At 30.7% G+C, this 15149-nt stretch overlaps 1 protein-coding gene across 1 annotated transcript; it reads right to left on the bottom strand.

Moving 5' to 3' along the window:
* Positions 1–995: 995 nt before the first annotated feature.
* Positions 996–12901, bottom strand: LOC116774905 (protein glass). Its single transcript, XM_032667685.2, has 9 exons — positions 12779–12901; positions 7657–7853; positions 6191–6308; positions 3926–4060; positions 3121–3519; positions 2537–2754; positions 2120–2203; positions 1764–1868; positions 996–1597 (listed from the first exon to the last, which is right to left on the bottom strand). Exons 1-9 carry the CDS (start codon positions 12881–12883, stop codon positions 1525–1527), a joined length of 1434 nt encoding a protein of 477 aa, XP_032523576.1. The 5' UTR covers positions 12884–12901; the 3' UTR covers positions 996–1524.
* Between the last annotated feature and the right edge of the window lie 2248 nt (positions 12902–15149).

The following is a 15149-nucleotide window of genomic DNA, read 5'->3' as shown; positions in this document are numbered from 1 at the left end:
AATTCGAATTTCTTTCGGTTTTTCTTAAAAGACAGAGACTAGTAAAAAATAAAATCTTCCAAAAATATAATTTATCTTATGTATTTCCTTTTGATATTTTGGAATTGATGATATATATTTTAAAATAAACTATGTATTAATTTGTATCATTATAAAAATAGTTTTTACAACTTAAACTTACTTAATAATTACTTATCACGTTTTTGTATTATAAATATTATGAGGCTAAAACAACTGTCCCTGTTAATTTTTTCACGTTGACTGCTCAGCAGTAGTAAATATAGCAATGTTCTATTATAAAGAGCAAAACAATAAAAAATAGGGGCAAAAATTGAAAATAACCATTTTTATGTATAGGGCTAATGTAATGAACATAAAGCTGAGATTCAGAACCGTTGGGTATTTGAACGTAATTCCTCTGCATAATGAGACTTGAAAAATATATTATTTTTTCTATGAATTCTTTTCTTTCTTTCTTTTCTTCCAAAATTTTTATGCGCCTTCCTCACAACCATAAGGTAGCATACATGGTAATTTTTTTTAGAAAACTGTAAAAAATATATTTTACTACAATCCCAGCTTCTGCTAATGATTTAAATAAAAACAAAGTCAATTAAACTTAGTATGGCTGTCAAGACAAACATATGTTAACATATTAAAGGAGTGATCGCAATGAAAGTAGTTACGTGAAAATACGTGGAATGAAATTTAGTAGTCTTTTCAAATTATCTTTTATCTCGTGGCATTGACACTCACATTCTTGGACATTAAAAATATGGTAAACTAATTTATTTTATGCTTCATAATAATAAAGTATATTTTTAAGAATCTGGCAGAACAATAAAAAATATATATATTTATCTGAAATACTTTTTTTAATAAATTATTTTAATCTGTTCCATTACTAATCTCTGAGGCATTTGTCAAGGTTTATAAGTTCAAAAATAAAGTTAAGACGTACGCATTTCAATTTTTTATTATTATTTAACATTTATTCTACTTAAAACATTCTATGTTTAATAATACTGAAAGCGTCGTTTATATTTAAAATATTTCGTAAACTACATGTTGTTTCATTCTTACACTACATCACTATAAAATCAAAACGGCTACTTCATATTGTATATACATCTCTCTCATTTCTACAAATATAAATATCCATATGTGTGATAGAGAGAATTTTATCGCAACGTGATAAAATTCATTAGAGTGACTAGATTGCAATAAATAAATTTACATTAAATATTTACAATACTATTACTAGAAATATTTACAATAAAAAAGATGATACATAATATTCGTAAATGCTAATTCATGAGATCTATGTAAAGTTTCACAGAAAATTAAATTTTAATACGCTACCAGTTTCAGTAACTTTTCCTACGAATTAAATATTTGGTGTAATTTTATCGTCTTAAGCACAATTTTTTTAATTTAAATTCCATTTTGTTGCAGTACACTAAGTTCGTTTTACGGACTTCAATAAATGCCAAAGTCAAAAATGGCGGGAACGTAGTTCGTGTGTCAGCCAAGCATCCCGCCTGACATGTTGCCGTGTACACGCATATGTCTATTCAAATTGCCGGATTGAGAAAACCTGTTGGATAATATAAACAACTTAAATAATTTGTAAAAATTATCGAACTAATTAAAAAATTATATTAGTGTGAAATATAACTTGATTAGTGAAATTTATATGACATGAAAATATATTAATTTATGCATAATTTCACAGTATATTTTATGTCATGATTTTTCTTTACCTTAATAGGCATAGTTTGCACTGGTATGGTTTTTCGCCAGAATGTATGCGCAGATGCTTTGTCAACGTAGAGCTGTCAGAAAATGCCTTTTTGCAGGATCGACATCTGTAAAATAAAAATTGTATGAACTCCCCAACGTAAAATTAGTTTAAGAGTTGAGATTATTTATTGCTTATTAAATATCATTGAGATTAAATTGCTGTTTATAGATGAGGAATTTTTTAATTTTATAACTATAGCTATTGTTTGTTTTCATATCGTAACATTTTTTTTTTGGGATTTATTTCAATTGTTTGTGAAATATCAAATAAATGCTTTTTAATTATGAATATACTATTCATTATGCTGGTACCCACTGGTAAGGCCTTTCTCCCGAATGTGTTCTCATATGTGTGGTAACACTGGAACTCTGGCTGAATCGTCGGTCACAAATTGGACATCTAGAAATAGAATAATTTTTAATAATCATTCTAAGATTTTTTGTTTGGTAAGCTGAATATTTTAGACTACACAAGTCTACACCTTACTGTCAAATAAAAAAGGCGTCAGTTCGTATTGCTTGACATTACTGTTAATAAGAGTCAATATAAATCGACGCAAATAAGTATATATATGTAGGCCTATAACATATAGATAAATACAACATCTAAAACCCATCTTATATATATAATAAGTTCTAAATATACAAATACATTAACCTGCTACGTCTACTATTTTTCTTGGATATAAAAAGTAACTTTGTAATAGTTTTTATATTTCTAAATTCTACATACCTAAATGGTTTCTGGCCAGTGTGAGTTCGAACGTGTGCCGTTAAGTTGGCAGCTTGAGAGAAGCTTTTATTACAGTCTCCACATCTGTACGGTCGTTCACCAGAGTGAGTCCTGAGGTGAGTTTTTAACGTGCTTGGTCTGGCGTACGTCTTGCCACAGATGCGACACAGGTTGGGCTTCTGTTCATCGTCCTCGGAACACGCGCTTAGAGCACCCACCTGAGGGAAGATTATGATGAAGATTTTAGTCTCTCGTGGAAACTTCATGCTTGTTGACTCCAGTAAGTGATACTGGCATATAAGGATTTTTATTTGTTTTTTAATCTTTTTAGAGATGTCACTCAATGGCCCTATGTCAATGTAATTGGAATCTAATTAAGGAGTAAGAATACGAAAATGGTACTTTATATTAACGAATTACCTTGGAAATTTTTAAACATTTTGGAACTTTAATATTTTTGAATGAGCTGTTTATTATAGATACGCAAAAAAGTGGCGTTATAAAACATTTCAAAAATCTGTTAATTTACTTATGTTATTCATATAAAACATGAAATGTCAGAATTTTTAAATTTGTTAACTTACTTGCACTTTTCCCGAAGAATTAACGCACGTGGTATATCCGAAGTCCTGATGCAGTTGTCCTTGATGGTTCAAAACGTAACCGTTCCCCATTTGTTCCTTTGGACTCTCTGGCATATATATTTTGGATGGGGATCGTTTTAGCACAGTTCCCAAGTTCTTTTGATTCGAAAAATTTGGCTTTTGTTGGAACAAGTAGTTCGGATTGGGTTTCTGAGTGTTTTGGAGTTGTAATGGTTTGAAGGTTGAGCTCGCGGTGATGAGAGGATCGGATTGATTCGGTGCCCTGAAGTCAGCTGTGAACGAGTACGTCGCTGATGGATAGGACACCGGTATGACGCTCTGTGTTTGAGGGTACACTACGTTCACTGAAGGGGCCGAGGCGTTTTGATTCCATTGTACCTGGTGGAGATCACTCAACTTATTATTTACGTTACTTCCGTATAAGTTCTTAATTTCAAATTTCGTTAGGTAGAGAGAGGAGCTTGGACAGTGGATGTAAGCATTTAACGCGCGTTAGTTAGAGGCCCCTTAAACGTACACCTTGGTCGCAAGTCCCAGGCACTGTTGCGGCTCCTCTCCCTGCAACGCGATGGACCCGGCACCCGCACGGTGAATCCATTGAAAGCTAAGAGGTTTCGTCTCACAAGGATTATAATGTACGAAAAGAGTTGAACTTGAAATCATTGAAACGACGAATATATTATTATTGGCTTGAATTATTTAGATTTACGTGCAATGATCAATGAAAAATATAATGCTGTATCATGGTAACCATAGTTGAGAATATCAGTGTTTATTCCAATACCTGAGAACAGAGTTGGTCTGAGGGACAGCCGTGCATGGTCATGTTCATGGAGACGTTGACACTCATAGTGGGGAAGAGAGGAGCGGTGCCGTAGTGCTCATAGTAGGGATAGCCACCGCCGCTGTTCACCACCATCTGAAGAAAATAGGTTTAGGTTGTTAACCCGTGACGTCATAAACACCTCAGAATAAAGCTCATCCAGAGCTGTAAGCAAGGAAATTAAGAAATCGTTGGCGGTTGATGACAAACAACAAGACGGACTGACAGACATTTTCATTTCGTCTGCCCGTCTCGACGGTTGATGCAAAGTAACAGAAACGTCAGGATTATGTAGTTTTAAAATATAGAAATAAAAACCTTAGTTCCATTTACAATACAAGTCTATATTAGTAAAATTTTTCATTCTATTGGGAATAATGTTTCTTTTTTTTTATTAAAGTAGCCATTATTTTTATAAGGTATAAATGTTTCATACTTAAATCGAAATTCAAATGGAAAATAAAGTATGAAGAGTTTACCCAAACGAGTAGATTTGGAACCCATGACCCCCCGAACACGAAACACGAAATTCTAAATGATTAGCCAAAGTATTATATATTTATACGGATATAATCTACACTATGGAAATTAGTTACCGAAACATATGTATTATTTTTCAACAAGATCTTAGTTTGCCAATAATAACCTATAATATGAAGTTACGAGTTTTCCAGATTACTTGAAATGCTATTCTTTAAGCATTTAGCTTACAGACAGACCTATGAAACTTTTTACTCGCATATTTTCACATCAATATATTTATAAAGGAGATCTAAGTCGTATAATTTTAAAGTCATTCTTAATTGAAAATGAAATTAAAGGGAGGAGATCTATATAAGTAACATCTTATGTGACCTCTCGGTATTATCAGTCAATGCTATTTAAAAAAAAAAAAATTGAGATTTGTTTGACATTGATAGAATATATTAAGTAGGTAGGACTAAAAAGGACTATAGTTCAGTATAATATCGGCTTATGACATCGGCGATATCCATAAGAAAAGGCCACCAACTAAAACGAAGAAGAAAAAAGGACTATTTACTTCTTTATTAAATAAAAATCTACTACATATTTGTAAAATGATGTCGTTCTTCACACATACGTATATACCGGGAATTAATAGTATTTAAGGTTTTATTAAAAATTTTAAAACTTATATTTAGTTGAATAGTCTACTTGACATAATATTGGGCGGTAAAAAACTACATATTATTTTATAGGACTGTATATTTGTGAGTATTTTATAAGACTGATATTTCATTTAAAACGGTAATCAAAGGAATGTGCTCCTCGCACTTCATAAATCCTTTCGGTGTTAGACAGCATACTAATCTAGTAAATTTATAGTCTGTGTACCATTATACAGACTACACGCAACCACTTCACCGCGGATTATTGATTAAATATGTTGCCAATAAGAAGGATATTTTCAACAATTTTTTCATTTTAATATCAAAGAAAAAAAAAGCTGAAATATTCATTCAGACCGCGAAAATTTTCATACAGGTAACACTATGTAACAAAATAAATACATGACGTTTATAGTGACAAATTAATATAAACATTAATATTATACATGAAACGCCCTCGATTTTATCCACGAAGATTGAAATTTGTGTATAACGGTGCGGTATACACAAGGCTTATACAGTATCAGCATTCCTTATTGTTGAAATAATTAAAAGCTCAGTTCGAGTCTAAGTCGAGTGAACACAGATATATCCTTATAAGTTAAAATTAACTAATACTAGTTAAATATTCCAACGTATAATATATGCTTAAATGTTGTATAAGGAGCATTAAAGAGATTTGGAAAAAAATATTTTCGTTTCATATCTACATTCCTTTAATGAAATGATCATTATTATCATTAATTATTTTGGTTTAAATAAATAGATACAAAATTTATTACGTCCTTTTATCTTTGATTATAATTCTCTTTTTAATTATCAATAATCTGCCAATCGAAATTAAAGCCGCTCGTTTTCGATGTCCGTATCAAAGGACAGTTGAAAAGCAACTCAATCTAAACCTTATTTCGTTCAGAATAAGAACTATAAAATACCTGATTGTACATCTAAGTATTCCTATACAACTTATTAATCCCTCACAATAATTACTACACCATAACCGCCCTTATACACTTACCCCTCTATTAAACAGTAATGTAAGTATCATCTGTCTCTGTTCTTCGTATTACTTATGGTGTATGTGTGAAAGGGATACCTGAGGATGTACGGCGTCCCCTGCGCAGTCTCCATGAACCACGGCATGTTTCAGAGAGAGCAGCACATCCGCGGCCTCCCCTCCCCCCCTCTCCCGACATTCCCCCCCATTGTTCCGGCTGTAAGAAACGAAATTATTAGTACACGGAAGCCATTTTTGGTTCTCGTCTCTTATAATGAGTCTGCCTGAGTTATGGATTAGAAGTGCCTATAAGGAACTTATATTTAATATTTCTGTCTCTGATTGATCATAGATCAAGTCTGTCTCAACCAGACAAACTTTAATTAAATCGATATTTTTTAATGGGGAACTTTTGTACCTATATACCTTGCCTCCACTACACAGCATATAAGTTGTTCGGTTAACCTCCGATTCATATCTGATAATGTAGGAATATGGTAAATATATCTATTATTTTCAACTTAACACTTATGCTAGCTACTTTACATCTATATGTATCTACTTACATAGATATTTTTTACATACACATTGTTATTTTATACGAAATATTTACACACACCCCTGTCGAAGACAGCTGAAAGGATGTTTTTCTATTTACATATGTATATAGTAAATAAATATGTAAATAGTAAATTCACCAAACACCTTGTCAGAAGAAATAAAAAACACGGATTTAGTATAAGTATATCTTGTATAATTTGACCTCTTAATATAGCTATGTTTTGTCCACCTTAACCGAAAATATATAACCTCCTTAGAATATACGAGGTAGACAAGCGGAAACAGGAAACAATGTTATAGAAGAAATTATTAGTTCAATAAATTTATTATAAAATTATAATAAGAGTAATCAGTTTTAAATATTTCAAATCAAGTGTTTTAATTATAAAAGAAAATTATAAAATACTTCAACGGAAAAAATATTTACTTTTCTCGGAAGGTTTTTAGAAAGGAATAACGTTTTTAAAAATTGGTTACTTCATATAACTTAATAATTTTATTAGAACAAACTAAATCTTTACAATAACATACGAGTAATGGCATGTAAGTGTTTTAAACATTGACATTTATATATATTAGGATCACTGGGTACAAAAAACTTTGGTGAAAGAAAAATAAAAAAAAATCTTATTTATACCTTTTCAAAATAAGTGAATCTTATTATGTTAGTACCTATTAATTATTTTATTTTGTATAATATACCGTCTTACTTGAATACTTTTTGTATGAATAATAATTATTTAAAAACCTGTCAGTTTGAACGTATGCTAACAAAACTATATAATATAATCTTTGAAAGGAACATAAAAAAAACTGTATGAGAATGTCGTTAGGTCAGTTATTGTTGATATATTTTTGGTCATATATAATATACCATGACCATGACCATGACCATAAATAACTACTACTTACTTCTCAGAATACCTAACCAGAAAAGTTTACTGCAGTGGCTAAAATAATTACTTATAACCGCGGTGTACTAGATATATTAGAATTAAACTCACTTGTATCCGGAGCAGGGTGAGAATGGGAATAACGATGGTAGGGGATCCAGGTCGAGGGGCGGCAGGGAGAAGGAGCCCATGTCCTCGGCCGGCCAGCCAGGCTCGTTCACATCGAGCCCCACATCGCAGGTCGCTATGGACTCCCCTAGAGTGTTCAATTCCTCGCCATTTTCCGGACAGCAGTTCTCGGATTCTTGCTGTGATGATAATGTTTTATCATATTAATGATATCTAGGATTAAGGCGTGTATTTTATCTTTAAAAGAAACTTAGATCACAGAACACTGAGCGCATTCTGCGTGCGTCATGAGCGGTACGCGAGAAAATTAAGAAATCGTTGGCGGTAGATGACAAATAACAATACTAACTGACAGACGCTTTCATCTCGTCTGACCGTGAACACGGTTAAAGTAACCGAAACGTCGGGATTATGTAGTTTAAAAAATAATTAAAATCGCGTAAAATCTGGAAAACTTAGTTTCATTTTATTGTATTCGCATATATACGTTTTTAGTTTTAAAACAATATTGAGTTTATACTTAAGTTAAAAAGGCCAAGAAAATATACAATGGAAAACTGATCGACACTTGCAGGATTCAAACCCGCGACCTGCAGAATATCACGTTTCAGATACTTTAATTAATTTGCGAATACTGATGTCTGATGTGCAAAAGATAGTTTGTTGTTCAAGACTTCTCTACTCCTCAATAAAATAATTACAAAAGGTTTCTTTGAGGACCAAATCCACTAAATCTAAGTAGCGATGGTTTTTGCACTCCCATGCAGGTCCCAGGTATACAAACTAAGCTCAAGGGTGCATATTTAACGCGTCCCTAGAAATCTATAAACTAGCAGACCAGGCAAGTGGGGCAGGATTCAGATTAAACCATTACTCGCTTTGGAACTGTTTTTGAATGTAATATGTCTTGCCTCCTTCTAGTTCAGTAGCAGTGAGGATCGGAAGTTAAACAACGATCTTTGTCGACAAAAAGCCAGCCTCTCTGGGTAATAGATAACCGGGATCTGGAGCTCATAAGGATGACAAAGACATACATTGTCGTCGAAGAATCTGGAATGTTGCCAATCGACCAATTCTTCTTGGAGGTTATAATAAATGCCTTCAGAAACATACGTGTTCATGAGCTACTTTTGACAACATATTTAGGGACATGCAAATATTTGATATTCTTTGGAAACATGTTGATTCATTTCCTCTCAACACCTCATATTCATTTAAGAATTTAGTTTTATTTATTTGAACCAAATTATTCTCTATATTTCTTAAAGATGTTTTCAATAACTCATGACGGATCTTTGTTTACATGAAATATCGATTACCGGTAATTGAGTTTAAAATAAGAAACATAATGAATACCGCAATCGCGGTCAAAACATTTCAATATACTTTTTTTATCTTGAACGCGTCGATATCATGGCGGGCTTTATATGAAAATCAATTATTAAGTAAAATCTGTATTTTTTTAATAATGTAAGATATATAACTTATATATATATCTGGGGGTTTTTATTTAAATTTTAATTTATCTGACGATTACGATGTTTATAATGACGTCATGCATATTTGACAATTGACAGTATGTAAAGTGAAAATCACTTGTACATACAATTAATAATAGTACCTATTGTCTTCTTCTAAGTCCAAATTAATCTAAACTGTAATTAAATTTTATTTTCATATCTGGATCTGATATTCTCTTGGATAAATGTTTTTTTTGTTAATATTATACTATCGTGTTAAACGATGTAGATTTTTTGGAAACGTTGCAAAATGTAAAGTTGAAGTCTTCGACACAAATTGTAATCATAAATTTTCATTTTATATTATGTTTATAGAACACAACATAAACAGTCTGACTTAAAAACTTCTGCTAAGAGGGTGGACATATAAAAACTCCTTTTTAAGATTAATTTTAATTGCTCAAATCCTTTAATATTTGGAAGACAAAAACTTATTTGTAAAAATTAGCCTTTAAAGAACGAGATGTATTCAATTATTCTATAACAAAAAATGAGAGACAGAGAGCCGAGCATTATTAAATACTAAATACGTTATGAAATAAAATGTACTCATATAGTTATTAATAATTGTTAATATTGAAAATAACTGGAAGTTGCAACCTTTAATGTTCCTACTAGCTGACCCGGCTAACTTTGGTTTACCATATAAATTATTTGTAGGGAATTTGTATTCAAGAAAAAAAATATATTCTAAGTGTTTACTGTATGATACGTTAAGGAATGAAACATCAAAAGATGAGCGAATATTAAAAAAAAAACAACTCCAACACAACACACATTTTAAATTATTTTTTATTAAATTATTCCTTAAATGTATAATTAATATCATTAATTAATTATCTCTCTTTCAATCCTTTAGTGCCCGCGTGAATAATGTGTTTTGTGAGACCTTTAACTAACACAAACAAACTGTATAGTTTATCCTCCCGAGAGCATATCACGTATAATTGTTCGTGTGAAAAACGTGGTAAGATCTCAACCTGTGGAAAAATTCTATGGAAATTAGAGCTCTTATAAGTGTAAACAAAAAAAAAATTATCCAAAAAACATTCTTAAAAAAAAGAAGACAATTTGGTTTTAATCATCTGTTTCTATGAGATACCTTATCACGTGATTATTGGCCGGAGTCAAAAATGCTTGATTACTAGAATGACTTTTAAACGAAAAGGGAGTCGGTGATAGAATCGTCAAAAAGTAGGGCTGTACGTGTATTTTAATGCCTCATTATGATAAAATACAACAAAAATAAATTTTCATCAAAATATCGGAATAATAATTTCTAGGGATGGACAACCTTTATCACTTGGGTATGTGAAAAATATAATGAGATCTAAGATTTTCGCGAGTATTCATTTAAATGAAACTAGTATTATTCGGATTTACTACGCGGATTTTATTATTTAAAAACTACATAATCCCGACGTTTCGGTTACTTTGCAGCAACCGTGATCACGGGCAGACGAGGTGTGTCTCATGTGTGTGGGGATTATGTAGTTTTTAAACAATAAAATCCGCGTAGTAAATCCGAATAATACTAGTTTCATTTATGTGAAAAATAGATATTAGCCGATTCTCAGATCTACTAAATATGAATATAAAATCTCATATAAATAGGTCAAGCTGTTTCGGAGCATTTCATACATAAGATTAATGGAACGTATATTTACATATCATTACTTTATTTTCTAATAAGTAGGTATTCTAAATGTATAAGCAGAAATCCACATTTCGTGCCGATAACATGAAATTTGGTTTAATAAAGATCAATTGACTATTATTATTGGGTCTTTTAGAAATAGTTTTTAGTATTTATTTAAGGGAGCCCATGCAAATATATAAAAAAGCAATAAGCGTAGCTGCTTTTATAAAATGTTAGTTTGTTGATACCTCTATTTGATAATCGATAAATAATCTGAGTAAAGACACTGTACAAAGACATTACTTACAAATGTATTAAGGTTTCTTAAATAAGTTATAGGTACGTAACTCGTTTGTATATATAATGTTACTCAAACATTATATTTGAAAACTCTTACCCATAGTAAAGGAAAATTTATTAAATTTTTATTATAAAAATTGGTATAAAGTGGATATAATTTCGGTTGTAGCAGATTGATCATTGATGAATAGACATGTTTGGAGGACAGCTTATATAACTTAATAAAAAACACAAATCAATATATGAATATCATACAAAATAGTGAATTGTAGTTTCAGAGTTAATTCGCTATAAATCTCCACTTTCCTATGATTTGTAATCAAAAACAATACAAGAATATTATAACTTAAATTTCCGCATCACACCAAAATAAAGCGGAAAATAAAATCGATAATAACAATACTTAAAAAACATTAACAAGTGTTATGTGAACAGTTTAACTTTATAACAAAATAAAGTATCCTGTAGATACTGATAATGTAGTTTGTCTTGTACTTTTTAATATAAACATTAACGTTAATTGTCATAAATTTTCTTTTTTTTTTTTTTAAGCCAAGACTTGTCTTTAATTCTAGACTCGTTATAAATAGAACTTCTTTGAGAATATTTTGACATATTCACAACTTAAATTCCAATTACAAAAATAAATTAAACTGTTTATACGATGATATGGAACCTCCATGTAGGCGTGGAAACGTTCCTAAAACGGCCCACATTTGAATGTTTATCTGCTGTGAAGTGAAAAAAAAATTCAGAATAATACAAATTATTCTAACATATTATATATTTTTTCGATCAAAACAGACGTAATCTTACTCACGAGTTCCATGAAGGTTTTAAATGTGAAAACTTTCATAATATTTTAAATTCAGAACTCAATACCTATTTATTTATTTCTTCCATTATATTTTATGAAAAAGAAAAAAATACATATTCTTCCTTGTAGTCTCTACTAAATAATTTCTCATGAATATAGAAATTTTACTAAAATATTGTCTACTGTTGTAAAAAATTAATGGAATGTGATTACAGTTTGATTTGCCAAGATTGAAGTTTGTACGCCGTCTGAGACACTTTATATAACCACGGAAACTGTTTTAACGAGAAACTAACACAGAGTCATCTATTCAAGAGATATAGATGTAAAACAACGGCATCATTAGAATGATTACAGGATTGTGTTAACTTGAACTTTGAACTGCTTACATAATACGATACGGTTTCCCAAAAATAGGAGATTTTTATAAACGAATTGAAAAATATCGATAGTTTCCACGTGATTGCAAAAACGTAAGACATCGTTTGCATAACGTAAAGATATATATGTACGTATACAATTACAATAGATACCCGATAATTCTTATCAACACAACAAAAACAAATATAGATGTGTGACTTTGATTGACTTGATTAAATTCTAAGATTTTTAAGTAAGATGTAGTTCCTGAATAAACCTTCAGTCCAAGAACGAATGAAGCGAACCATCACTAAGAAAATAAATCCTTGAGGTATACTACATATGTTTTATAGAATGAATATTAAAAAGTTTTCACCTCCAAAAAGTTCGTCTATTTCTATTAACTTGACGCGATGTCATCCTTTGCAAAGAGTTTGTATATGTTGTGTGTTGTATGCTCTATTTTACCTGACAGCAGTCCTCCGGTAGTCGTATCTGGCAGGCGCACTGCAGCGGGTCGCAGCACCCACAGCATCCGAGATACTGAGGGTTGTTGGGCACGTAGCAATCCATGGCGCATGATCAGCCTCACCTTCGACGTTTCGTCATAGCTGGCCACTCCTACCGACACACAAACAGAACAATATACATATATAACAAATATCGCTTGCATTTTCGTGTTGGTTAATCGGTTTTTATAAATTTCGTTTCATAAAATAATCTCATTCTAATAATCATAATGATTGATGCGACAGTTTGTATGTACCTAATATTTATTCAATGACAAAGGCTTTACAATAAATTTACGTAATATCGTTATTGTTCTCAAAATCCAGGAGAAGACAAGCGGAGTCAAGTGAAGAATCTAGTTATGATACTTTGATTTATATGAAATTTTCAGGCATTCTGATGTTACGTATTATGTTATTTTATAATGTATGAACACAAGGCAAATCGTTTGAGCGTCTCCCCTTGACGGGGTTGTACCGATGTTTCTAGAAGCCACTCCCATAGCCAACAAATATATACTACCTATTCATGTTGAAATGTCCACTATTCTGTGATTCAATGAAGCAGAAAAGCTGTCCATTATCAATGTTCCTCTTAACCGACTTTCAGCAAAACGAGGAATGTAGTGATCAATTCTTATATGTAGTATTCATTTTTTTTTTACATTATAAATGATAAAGCGGAAATAATGTTTCTATTGCCCCTCGTGTAGGCGGGATCACAGCAACCGAAAGATCTGTAGCCCCTCCTACTGTATACAGTACTAGTGAACACTTAACTTGGCTTGTTATCATAACTGAAATATTGTGTCGTATATTATGTTTGTGATTTATCTATCAGGAAGTTAGTGTTCAGAAATTTAATGAATTAACATAAAAAAAAAAACAGTTAAAAAAAAAAGATTTAATGTGTGGGTATGTGTGTTTATATATTTTTTTTCTTAAAATTATTACAAAGTTAAATCCTATCAATAAATATGTTTATTGATGCGGATCATAAATTCCTTTTAAATTGCTATGTAAGCTTTATCCACCTAACCCTAAATTATGGAAATATCTAATTTATTGTATCTTAATATTAAATAACTACAGCAAATACAAGAAAAATCAATTTTAAATTTCGACTTTATAGTGGTTTAAAATATGTTTCAATAATAACTCATATGGTAACATTATACGTCTAATACCTATCCTCCATAAAATTGTTAGTTATTTACAAAAAAAATCTAAATATTGTATAAGAGAAAATTAACATATATTTATCCCATTATATTATTAAATTAAATTTGTAAAGGCTTTGAGGATAAAGCGCTTCCCGTCGGATGGATTCCGGCGGATGTCCTGTCGGAAAACATGCGGTTTAAATTAACTAAAACCTCTTTAGTGAAACACGTAACCTAATATGAGAATAAGTAACTTTTTAACCATTTATTTTTTTCCATCACTTTTGTTCCATCACTAACAAATATAGAAAATATTTTATGACAGTCGACAGTTGTTTCCGGAAAAGTTACAGTTAACAAAACAGATGTATTTTCACTAATACTCAGAGAAAAAATACTTAGAAATAATGCAATGCAGTACTATTGCAGAATAATACTCTTACTACTGCTATATAAATTTCATGCAAACAAGAAGAATCATCCCTGGCTATAACGTCAAAAATTTTATTATACGAAGAAATACGTTCAAGATAACCAATCAATAACTTGTGTTATAACTTTGTTTATTATTATTCTTTGTCATAGACAACACTTTTATTTCCTTTTGTTATTAAATGTCGGAAACGACATTTACTTTGTTACTAAAAATAAAATTTGACATTAGATATTAATATTTCCATATATATAAACATAAGCAATAAAATGATATATACTTTTATCAATATTTTTTTGCACGAATGAAAGCCAGATATAAATCATCAACAGCCATCTATATTTTTGTTTTTTTTTTTTTTAGAATGCAATAAGTAAACCTCATTATTATTTAAATCATTCAAAACAAGCGTATTACAGTACTCCAAATTATTTTGTCTGAAAAAGAATTTATACATCTAAATGAAAAAAGTACGCACTGGAATTGAAGACAAGGTAAAACTATGATGTGATGTATCAAATTATGAAAAAGAAAAATGTTAAAAGGTAATAAAAGAGGTTTTATTGACGTATCACCAAATCATTTATATTGTGTACTAGAACCCTTTACCAGATTTAATATTATATAACAATTTGATACATTACCTACTAGTCATTATAAATTTAATGTCGACAGTTATTTGGTTGTTATATAATTAGAAAAACTAAAAGTAGAATCTATTTCCTTATTGTCAG

This window comes from Danaus plexippus, chromosome 23 (assembly GCF_018135715.1).
Source record: "Danaus plexippus chromosome 23, MEX_DaPlex, whole genome shotgun sequence".
Taxonomy (NCBI): Eukaryota; Metazoa; Arthropoda; class Insecta; order Lepidoptera; family Nymphalidae; genus Danaus; species Danaus plexippus.
This window is presented reverse-complemented; position numbering and strand designations above follow the sequence as displayed.

Excerpts from the sequence above, each read along its gene's own strand:
- LOC116774905 (XM_032667685.2), bottom strand. The coding sequence starts at position 12,883 with ATGGATTGCTACGTGCCCAACAACCCTCAGTATCTCGGATGCTGTGGG. Across the intron at positions 3,520-3,925 it reads CAGACCAACTCTGTTCTCAG|GTACAATGGAATCAAAACGC; the intron begins GTATTGGAATAA and ends GATCTCCACCAG. Across the intron at positions 1,869-2,119 it reads TCGGGAGAAAGGCCTTACCA|ATGTCGATCCTGCAAAAAGG; the intron begins GTGGGTACCAGC and ends TTTATTTTACAG.